This window comes from Cyanistes caeruleus, chromosome 12 (genome assembly GCF_971803275.1).
Source record: "Cyanistes caeruleus chromosome 12, bCyaCae1.hap1.1, whole genome shotgun sequence".
Taxonomy (NCBI): Eukaryota; Metazoa; Chordata; class Aves; order Passeriformes; family Paridae; genus Cyanistes; species Cyanistes caeruleus.
This window is the reverse complement of record NC_141712.1, coordinates 7,773,164-7,784,064: the sequence shown is the minus strand read 5'-3', so window position 1 is coordinate 7,784,064 and position 10,901 is coordinate 7,773,164. Positions and strand designations below refer to the sequence as shown.

The 10,901-nt window shown below is 52.1% G+C and overlaps 1 protein-coding gene across 5 annotated transcripts; it reads left to right on the top strand.

Moving 5' to 3' along the window:
- The first annotated feature begins 1,024 nt into the window (after positions 1-1,024).
- On the top strand, positions 1,025-8,132 carry PLEKHF1 (pleckstrin homology and FYVE domain containing 1). 5 transcript variants are annotated; one of them, XM_086846993.1, is made up of 4 exons: positions 1,055-1,136; positions 1,362-1,569; positions 3,961-4,006; positions 5,756-8,132. In XM_086846993.1, the coding sequence occupies exon 4, from the start codon at positions 5,768-5,770 to the stop codon at positions 6,587-6,589; it is 822 nt and encodes a 273-aa protein (XP_086703119.1). In that variant the 5' UTR covers positions 1,055-1,136; positions 1,362-1,569; positions 3,961-4,006; positions 5,756-5,767; the 3' UTR covers positions 6,590-8,132. The 5 variants fall into 5 exon arrangements, with proteins under 5 accessions (XP_086703116.1, XP_086703120.1, XP_086703119.1 ...); XM_086846994.1 differs by lacking the exon at positions 1,362-1,569 and having other exon boundaries at positions 1,028-1,136; XM_086846991.1 differs by lacking the exon at positions 3,961-4,006 and having other exon boundaries at positions 1,075-1,136.
- The last annotated feature ends 2,769 nt before the right edge of the window (positions 8,133-10,901 follow it).

Sequence of the window (10,901 nt, the reverse complement as noted above, 5' to 3'; positions counted from 1 at the left end):
AAAACCTGGAAAAAAAAAATATTTCTAATACCTTGACAGGCCCATCACTTCCCATTAAAAATAGAAAAGCCATTTCAGAAAGTGAGCAAGCACCTGAATTATAGATCAGCACAGGCCTGGGGTTGTGTGACTGCACCTGGCAAGGGTCAGAGCTCGGCTCCCCTGCAGCACCTTCAGCAGCTCTGGGGGACTCAGCCCCACCAACCCCAGCACCCTCCTGGCAGTGGCATGCCGGGGGAGAGAGGAATGCAAAAGATTTCTCTGCAACGCCAATTTCGGTGTAAATAGCTTGTTCTCTACACGAACGTCTGTAATTGTAATCACAAAAGTGGTTAGAAGATGTGATCCAAAGCTTGGGAAGAGGTTTGGTTTCTGTTTTGGACCAGTGTTATGCGTAGCTCTATTTATATCCCTCTCCTTAACTGTAAAACACTGGGGGTATTTTATCATTGAAACCATCTTCATACAACGTCACCCACGTCTGCCATTCTGCCTGACGGAATTCACTGCGATTAGCGGATGATGAAACTTGAACCCTAAAACTGCGAGCAAACGAAATACACCGAGTTCTGCTTGCGGGGCCAAGCGGAGAGCGTGCAGGAGGCTGCTGGCTGTCAGCAGGGCACTCACCCAGCCCTGGGGATCACACATAGCCCTGGGGATCACACATAGCCCTGGGGATCACACCCAGCCCTGGGGATCACACCCAGCCGTGGGGATCACTCACAGCCCCGCCCAGCCCGGCCCAGCCCGGCCCAGCCCAGCCCGGCCCAGCCCGGCCCAGCCCCGCCCAGCCCGGCCCAGCCCGGCCCAGCCCAGCCCAGCCCGGCCCAGCCCAGCCCAGCCCCGCCCAGCCCGGCCCAGCCCGGCCCAGCCCAGCCCAGCCCAGCTCAGCTCAGCTCAGCCCAGCTCAGCCCGGCCCAGCCCAGCCCGGCCCAGCCCAGCCCAGCTCAGCCCGGCCCAGCCCAGCTCGGCCCAGCCCAGCCCGGCCCAGCCCAGCCCAGCCCAGCCCAGCCCGGCCCAGCCCGGCCCAGCCCGGCCCGCGGGCTCCATTGGCCGCGGTGTCGGTGGGCGGGGAGCGAGCGGGCCCGGCCCCGGAGCGGAGCGGAGCCACGGGAGCGCTGCCGGGGCCGCAGGTACGGGGAGCGGGGCTGGGCAGGGGGGACAGACCGGGCTTTCCCTCCGCCGGGCCGGAGCGGGGGGACAGCAGCGCTCTGGTGGGACGGAGCGGCGGGGTGCGGTCCGGCTGGGCCCCGGCTGTGTTGGGGGTTGTGAGGGGCGGGGTGGGTTGGCGCTTTGAGGGGCGGATGTTGTTGGGGTTTTCAGTGGGACTCTCCAAGTTGCCGACTCTGCCCGTGTAGCAGGAGCCCGGCGGCGGCTCTCGCCGCGGAGCTGTGTGCAGGAGCGGGCTTGGGCCGGGCGCCTGTTCCAGAGAGCCCCGTGCGCTGCCGGGCTCAGGGCCGGACGGGGAATTGTCGCTTCCCCCCTGGTTCCCCCCTCGGCAGCCAGCCCGTGCCTGCCGCTGGTCACGGCTCCGGTGAGCGGCGGAGCGCCTCGGATGAGTGCAGGGTAAGGCTCTGCCTTGAATTTCGTGGTTTTCCCCCTTCTTCCCTCCCTCCCTTCCCTTCCTCTGCTGTTCGGGCGCCTCTGAGCCGGGCTGGCACTTCCAAGAGCCGCAAGTGAGCTCAGGCTGCCAGCGGCTGGGTTTGGTAGCATCAGCCGGAGCTCCCCAAGAGCCGCTGCCCGGCCTTCCCCTGCCTCTGGCCGTGAGCCGAGCAGCAGTGACGAGAGGCTTGGTAGCTCAGGCAGCCCGTGTCCCACCGGCATTGGCGACATTCTTAAAGGCCCGATGTGCCAGCCGGTCCCCAAATGTGCACGTGCTGAATTGGGTTGCTCATAAGCGTGGCAGGAAGGAGATTACCAGAGCGCTCCGTGGCCCTGCAGTTACAGCACGCCGGGAAACAGGGAGAAGCAAGCTGCAATGCCCTCGGGCAGGAAAAGGAGAGGAACTTTGTTCTTGCTCTAATGCCTGCTCGGGCAGCTGCGTCCTACTTGCTGACCATGGTGAGCAAGAGCTTTTGCCAGCCCTAACTCCAGGAGGGATTTCTCAGAGCAAAGCAGAAAGAGGGAGTCAGGGAAAGCTGCAGAGAGACGAGGCTCGGGGCATTTTCTGCTGGCAGCCCTCAGCAGTCAGATCTCGGTGTCGTGGACCATCCCATGCGTGGTATGCATGAGGTATGCATGGCTGCCGAGGCTGTCAGTTCTGCCTGACGGCAGGAACGCAAGGATCAGGTAGAACAGCTCGCTACATCAGTACACCTAAGCCTTAGATACATACAGACTTGAAAAACATACCCCTGACTTGTTGACCCGTGAGCTTAAGTTGAAATGGTGTGCCTGGCAGGCATCAACATGGCTGTTTATAATCACAAGTGAACAAGCGCTCATTGTTAAGTGTTGTGGCGTGCTTACTTCTGGAGTGGAGTGCCAAGCTGTATTTTTTTTTTCCTTTGAACATCAGTCATAGTCATATTCACTGCATAGTATTTGATCACATGCAGAACCAGCAGATCTTGATGAAAAAAACAACCCCAGAATTTGCCATGCCAAAAACTTCTGTGAAAAGCAGCACGCCAGAAAAACACATCTTGCCCCCCTAACTTCAGCTGGGTAAGCTGCTGCTGCTGCATGTGGTACACAGACATATGTAGCACTTGGTAATAAGCACTGTGACCCTGCTGACCTGACACAGCAAACTTGAGCAAACAGGAAAAAAATCGTTTACCAAAATGAATAAAATAGGTTAGTCTTCATATCCTCACTTTGTTCCAAAGGGAGAGGCTCTCATCTCCCAGGAAAGGAGACCATAGTAACACTCAGCAGCTATCTTTATTTACCAGATTCCCAAAGTGCTTACGTTCCAAAGCCAAACTGTGGATTATTTGCAGTGAGTCACAGCAGTAACATGAAATTGTGTTTTATGTGGCCAGTCCAGCCAAGTGCTGTGTGGAACTTGGGGCAGGATGGGTCTGGCTTGTGGTGGGATGTGATGGGGCTGTTTCTGTCCCCCTACCTGAACAGGGAGCACACACAGGGATAGGGTGAGTTGTCCAAGCCTAAAAGTAGGCACTGTAAATCCCACTCCTACTATTTATTTTTTTTTTTTCTTTTTATTATATGTGCTGTTCTCCAGTCACTTATGCCTGAGCGGGGAGAGAGATGGAAGGAAAACATTCTGCTTTTGCATCCCAGGAAAACTCCTTCAAGAAATACCCTGGGCTAGAGCAGCCAACAATTTTAGTCTCAGCAGAGAAGATTTTCCCATGACAGAGCTGGCTTTTCTTAGGCTAATTCATGGTATTTTAACTAGGTAGCAAATTAGAGGGTGGAGGAGTAAGGACATACCTGCAGGTGGAAGTCTGATGTGTAATGAGAGCTCACCTTCATTTTTTTTTCATACTACAGGATTGTGTCCAGCCCCTTCTCCTTTTGCTCCATGCAGTAAGTCCAAGAGCTTTCTGGTGCAGGGACCCAGGTCAATGCAACAGCTAAAGCTTTCACAGCAGCAGAGCTTACACTCCTCTTTGAAAATGAGTTTGGGTTTCCTGGCTCTGTGCAGGCAAGGTCTTTATATCTGACAAAATATTTTCATTTCCACTGGAATCTGGTGTGCAGAGATCCCTAGAAAGAGTCATTCAAGTACCATCAGTTCTTGAGAGGTTGGGCCATGCCTCTAAACTACATAAAGTAAAAGAGCTTGGCTAAGAGCTCTGTAACCCAGAAACGTGAGGAAAGGAAAGTGGTGGGACTGTTTTGGTTTATCCCATTTGGTGTTGCTGGTGCCAAAAGTTGACAGTGTATTATTGCAGTATATTCACAGTCTTTGCACACCAAGGATCCCAAGCTGTAATTTGCGTTTTTCCTTTTGTATTTATGTGCTCATCTTGCTCTTTCACACAGAAACTCCTCATGCAGGGATTTGTGGAGAGACCACACGCCAGGATAGGTGAGAGTCCAGGTAACCCTAGTCAGGGAATTTGGTGCACAGTTGTGGACAACAGTTTGCCCTACCTGTTTGTTCTTCAGCCTAATTTGTGTATTTAAGAGGGAGAGGGTGTTACACATGGTGCTTATTGCAGCAGCAGGGCTCTCCATGCACAGACCCACTCGGGCTGATGGATCCACGGAGGGAATGGAGGCTCCCTCCCCTCTGATGACAGCTTTGCCCAGCTGCTGCATGTCTGTGCCATGGCAGGTTGGTTGGGGTGCGATTTCAGCCCCTGCTGCTGCAGCCAGGCTGGAGCAGTCAGTGAATGTAAACTGCCCAGCCACGTGAGTGGATGTGCCCAGCACTGCCCAGCTCCATCCCGTGCACTCTGGTGCTTTGAGGCCCTGAGGATGCACATCCTTCCCTCCAGCTCCAGGGGGACCCCAGGGAAGGCAGCTCTTCAGGAGCACTCAGCCTCTCAGTGAAAGCTGTTCCTGCAGGGTAGGTTGCCTCATTTAGGTCTCCCATGGCTAAACCTGTGTCTTGGCCTTGTGCCTTTTCACCCTAGGGAAGGAACTCAGAGGAATTGTCCGGTCTGTGTGCCAGGTGAGAGGTACACGGGGTGCAGCAGCCTTCAGCAGCAGCTCTGTGGTTTCCCTCCAGCACAGCAAAGGGGTGATTGGCGGTGAGGAGCAAGGGTAGAATGTCCCCCACACACAGGAGCAGGCATATTGTCATCCTCCTCTATCCCTTCCCTCCAGCTCTGCATCAGTGGAGCCATTAGCAGCAGCCAGGGTAACAACACATGCCCCTGTGATCTGGGAGCTGCCTCGTGATGGCTGAGCTACCTCGCTGCAGGAGGAAATGACTCACATTCCCATGGCCAGCTGGCCTTGGGGCAGCACCCTCCAGCCTGCAAGGGGCAACAAAAAAATCCATTTACAGGGAGCACCTTCCTCACTGCGGGCTGCCAAGAGCAAGCAGCTGCTTTCACTTCAGAGTTACCCTTACCTGGGTTTCCTGTTAGACCAAAAACACAGCACACTATCAAACCCCCAGATTGTGTGAGAAGGAGGGTGCAGAGGTGTGGGAGAGATGAGTGTGCTGCATTCCACTTCCCCTTCAGCAGAGCTCACAGTTTTCAGAATGATGTGTCTTGCATTTGGAAGCACCAGCAGTCCTGGGATAACGGAGGAAAGGCTTAGCTTGTGTGGGTTTATTCACCTTGTGAGGGCTTTTTTAATTTCTTTTTTTTACCCTTTTTCTCATCCATGGAAGACCAGCAGGAACAAGCGATATCACAGCGTTTTCTTTTGTTCATGCCTCAGCTCTGGCCCAAAATGGAGCTGTGGGGAGTGTGTGTCTGTAACCAGTCCTTGAGAGAGCAGGTGTGCAGTCAGAAACGGGAGGTTTGCTCTCAAGACCCCTTTATGCAGATCTATGGCTCTACATAAAATCAGGCTCAGACCTGAAAGCAGCCTTCTTTTCCAAGGGTGCACAGGTAGACTGGTAAAAAGCAGGACCAGGAAGACCTGGCTCTGCCTTCAAAGGCTTCTATTGCTGCAAATTGAGCCATTCCAGTATAGCCTGGGCTGTTGCAAAATGAAGTTTGAAGATTTTGTTTAGAAGGAGGAGTGCTCGTGAGATTACCTGTAGCCTCAGATTGCATTAGGAGCTTCTCACGCATGCCTACACTGGCTGCTCACCTTCACCCTGGTGCAGATGCCTGCAGTTTCACCACTTCCCTCTTTGTTTTCCTCTCCTCAGAGTGAGCTGGAGATGGTGGACCATCTTGCAAATACCGAGATCAACAGCCAGCGCATTGCTGCTGTGGAAAACTGCTTTGGGGCTTCTGGACAGCCCTTAGCCTTGCCAGGCAGGGTCCTTCTGGGAGAAGGGATTTTAACCAAAGAATGCCGCAAGAAACCAAAGCCTCGCATATTTTTCCTTTTCAATGACATCCTCGTCTACGGCAGCATAATCATCAACAAAAGGAAGTACAATTCCCAGCACATCATCCCCCTTGAAGATGTCACTTTGGAGACGCTGCCAGACACCTTGCAGATGAAGAACCGCTGGATGATTAAAACCTCCAAGAAGTCCTTTGTGGTTTCCGCAGCCTCCCTCACGGAGAGGAAGGAGTGGATCAGCCATCTGGAGGAGTGCATCAAGCACCTGCTGACGAAGACGGGCCGGCAGCCCTGCAGGGAGCACGCGGCTCCCTGGATCCCAGACAAGGCGACGGACATCTGCATGCGCTGCACGCACACCAAGTTCTCCACGCTCACCCGCAGGCACCACTGCCGCAAGTGCGGCTTCGTCGTGTGCGCAGACTGCTCCAGGCACAGGTTCCTGATGCCCCGGCTGTCCCCCAAGCCCCTGAGGGTCTGCAGCCTGTGCTACAGGCAGCTGCTGGCGGAGAAGAAGAAGGAGGCAGAGGCGGATCGGAGGCAGACGGAGCCGATCCGCTCCACCATCCAGGGCTACGAGCCCTCCAGTGGCGATGACAGCGACAAGTCTGACGACGAGAAGGCCGAGCAGTGGCCAGCAGACACTGAGTTCTATACCTCAGAAGTATCCTGGTCATCTTTCCACAGCTGACCTCCCTGGGAGCTGGTGCCATTCAGACACTGAGAAGCCAACCCCTGGCCTCCAGTGTGTGTCCTTCTCAATGTTTTCTCTGAAGGCCCTCCCATGCGTGTCCTTCTCAAAGCTTTCTCTGAAGGCCATGCCTAGGAAGGTGGATCTTGGCCCCTGTGTGTGGTGTCAGAGCAGAGATGAGGTTACCCCTCTGAGAACATCTCACACCATGTGAGCACAGAGAGGGCAGCTCAGTGGAGAGCACTGAGGACTGGGGCAGCACCCTGTGGATCAGTCTTGGCCAAATGAGCTCACCTTCGGTGCCTTATTCTTCCTCTCTGCTAAAACTCAGCAATGTGAACTTCTTGTTTGAAATGTCTTGACATTGGCTCTTGGGAGAAAAAGAAGCAAGAAATCCCAGAGTTGAACACATCTGCCTGCTCACAGTGTGTTCCTGTCACAGCAAGGGCCACTCTGGATGCTGCTTTCCATGAGCATTCCGAGATCCTCACTGCAAGTGTGCCAGCCTGAGGGAATAGCTGCTCATCCCTGCACAGTAAGGCCAGCACCAGCTTCCCTGTCTTCACCTGTGTCTCTCAAGGTTGGAAACACTAAGAGAGTGGTACTTTGAATGCAGGGAGCTTGTGTGAGGCTCAGTGTGAGCAGCCCTCACAAAGCACTGGAGCATCCAGCTCTCTTACATGGAAAGAGGCCATGCCAGTGGCACAGAGCCAGGAGGAGGAAGGAGAGGGGAAAGGGACAGGGAAAATTACACTGAGCAGTGAAATAGAGGGAGAGAGGTACTGCAGTTCACTCAACTAAAGTGCAGAGCCCAGATCTCAAACACAGGCAGTTTTACCAGAATACTAGAAACTTGAAAAACTCAAGCCTATCAGGTAAAAGGACAGACCAGGGAAGACTTGTTAAAAGTCTTTAAAAATCCAGGAAAAAGCCCCAAATTAAGATCCTGTGAAGTACAGCACTTCAGCTTCCCCTTCCCTCCTGGGCAGCTGCCCAAGGCATTGGATTCTCACTTGTGGGCTCACCTCCTGCCTTACCAGTCTCACAAGTCCAAAGTTAAGGTCCTTTTTGTACTTCAAGGATGGGAGCCAAAGACTTTACAGTTTACTTGAGATCAGCTTTAAAGTTCAAATTCAGATAGAAATAAACTGTGCTTTATTCAAGTATTCTATCGTCATGTAGCGTGGGAGTAACTATAGAGGAAATCAGACAACAGCAATAGTTTTGCAGCAGACATTTCTACAAACTCCCTTATTAATTTTAGTATATTTTTGTATTGTGTATTTTGTGGTCTGGAAAAGCAACATGGCTGGGAATACACTGCCAATGTTCTAAAATGTTTCCTTACCATGACCTGTTAACAATCAGTGCATTGCTTGACAGATGGCCATGTTTTGTTGTTTTTTTTTCTTAATTTCAGTTCAAGATAATTATTCTTACTGTCTTTTATAAACTGCTACTGTTCCAGTGAATTTGTATCACTTGACTGTGTGTGAATAAAGATATGGCCAAGAGGAAGGAGCCAGGAAAGCAGGGCAATAAAGAGTGTTATTATTGAACAGAAGTTTTAACAAGAGCTGGGATGCAGGCCTGGCCAGCCCAGCACAAGTTGTGACTCCTCAGCTGTGGGGAGACTGCTCTGGTTTCTATTTCCTGCTTGAAGGTAAGGGCATCGAATCTGATGCTTCCTTTCTATTTATACCATGTTGTCGTCTGACAGACTTTTCCCAAGTCTTCTGCAATCCCCTGCAGTAGTCTGTATTAATTGGAATGGTATTTTTCCGGTGGGGACACAGCTCAGAGTGGGCCAACAAACCTTATGACCTAAGCAGATGTTTTTGGGCTTTAAAGCAATAAGTACACCGAGTTCTGTTTTTTCCATCCCTCTCCCGGCTTAGTTCCTAACTCTGCACAGCAGTGATTGTTTTTACAATGCCTCCCACCCACCAGAAGGGTGTACATGCTATGCAAACAGAAAATGACCTTAAAAATAAACAGCCATTAGAATGCTTCACAAGCCAAAAATAGCCCAGCTGCTGAATCTGCATCCAGTCAGAAACGTATTGCAGTTTTGAACCTAATCCTCAGTTCTGTTAGAGATCAGCTTACTTTAGGTGTTCGAAGGTCTTACTATTGCCAGCCCCAAAAGACCTATGAACTGCTTTTATGCTCTAATGAGGAAGAGCATAATCCCTCTAAAGAATGCCTTCTTGATGAACAAGAACTTTTCTTAATCACAGCAGGGGAAAAAAAATTAGGAAAAACCAAAAACACCACCAGAACCAACCCAGCCCCTTTTCTTGGTGCATGCTGCTGATGGCTTTTGGGGAAATGCACACGCCTTCCACCAACTGGAAGCCCCAAGAAACCAAGCAATTCTTAAACTTCTAATGCCTATGGTAAAAGGATCCTGCCCAGGAAAACATGGGGAAATTTAAACAAAGCCTCTCCTCCACTTCCTGAAGTTCTGTTGCAGAGCTCAGCACTGGGATTAGAGCCTGGGGCTCCTGGCTTCTGGCCTGCTGAACACATGGGTTTTAAATCACAGGCTATGTGCTGTTACAGCCCAGCCTGGAGTTTTCCAGCCTGATTCTATCTCCAGTGCATTAATAGGGCATTTCCTGATGGTTTGTGCTCTTTCTGTTGTAGCTAAATAAAGGCCTTACCAGAGATTCATTCCAGTTTGCAGCTCCATGTGGCCAGGAAGAGCAGCAGCTCCAATGCTCACCTTGGGAAACATCTGCAGGCTGGAGGGTGTGTGGGGCCACAGCCTCCTCCTGAAGGACTCCCACACGTGAAGTGTGGGGATCACTGGCCAGAAGGGCTTCCTTCCTCAACCTCTGCCTGAAGGTGTCACAGCCCAAAGGGCACAGCAGGGCGAAGGTGTCCCCACTGCACACCATCCTCTCTGCTCTGCAGAGCTGGGTAGCAGTGGAGGAAGAGGATGGCACTGGTGCAGCAGCCAGCCAAGAAAGCTTAAGAGAAGGTGAGGGGGAGATTTGCTTTGCAAATAAACGGAAAGAATCAGAAAGGTTCAAGGAAAGCTGTGTGTTGTGCTGTCCCAAGGCACAGCTCAGGCATGCTTCAGTTCCCAGGTGCACACCAGTTCTCAGACACTCACGGCTCCCACAGAATGCTGACTCAGCTTTCACAGGGGCTCAGGAGGGAGAAGTGAGCCAGCTGCTCCAACCGAGTCTCACTCCCAGTTTCTCAAACACTCAGTTTCTATCCAAGCTGGATTTCTGGCTCTGCCACAGCTCGCAGCCTCTTCCAGCTCCCTACTGCTGCAAGGCATTTCTCACGTTCCTCAGCCTGGATTTTTGATGAGGAAGAGGAGGAGCATGCATGGTCCCAGCTGCTCCTGAGCTGTGAAGTGTTAAACTCCAATGAGAAGTACAGGCTTCTGTTTCTCATTCTTTCTGCTCCAGGCCATGGACCTTAAAGAATGGTGCTGGCAGGAAGGAGATGTTACACTGCTGTCCCATCCATGGTGGACACAACACAGCTGTAAGAAACCCTTTCCCAAGGCCTGTGTGCTGGAGATGGTGCCCAGGGCACCCAGAGAGGAGCACAGGGTGTAAATAAAGCTCTGCAGGGCCAATACCCAGCCAGGTCTGCTAAATGTTACAGGCAGGAGCAGCCCCAGTGCCATGCAGGTGTATGGGAGGGAGCCTCTCCTGCCTGTGCTCACAAAACCTCCAAATGCAGCCAGTGCTGTGGTCCTGTGCCACAGCTGGAGGACAGGAGGCAGGCAGGGAGGTGGTGTGACATTCTGGTGAATCCTGAGCAACAGCAAAGCTGGCATTTCACCTGAATTCCAGTAAGGGCTGGAAATGAAAGGAGCAATGAGCAGGTCTTCTGTAAACCTCTTATGGAGAGGCTCACTGCCCAGAGCGAGTTATACAACCTCCCCAGGCTGTTAGTGTAGGAAGGGGAGAGAAAAAGGAGGGCAGCTAGATAAAAGGTTTCACTTTAGCTAAGCTCTATTGTGCAGCACCTTCTGTTGCACACGCTGGGGCAGAGCACCTGCTGCCAGCAGCCATCCTGCTGCCTGTAATCCTGCTACCTGCAATCCTGCTGCCCAGACTGCCCCCTGCAGAAAGGGATTGCTGAGCCTTGGCCAGCCTCTCCTTTTTTTAAATCATAAACACAATGTGTTTTGGTGACAACCTATGGAAAAAATGGATTTGAGAAGGAAAAAGCATTAACTCAAGGCCAGACAGCTCTCTTTCTCTCTAACAGCAACAAGAAAAAAAAAAGACACATTTTTTTTTACAGGAAGAGTTACACATAAGGTAAAACCAGAGTCTTA

What these genes read in the sequence shown, in the direction of transcription:
- PLEKHF1 (XM_086846990.1), top strand. Translation starts at nt 5,768, where the DNA reads ATGGTGGACCATCTTGCAAATACCGAGATCAACAGCCAGCGCATTGCT.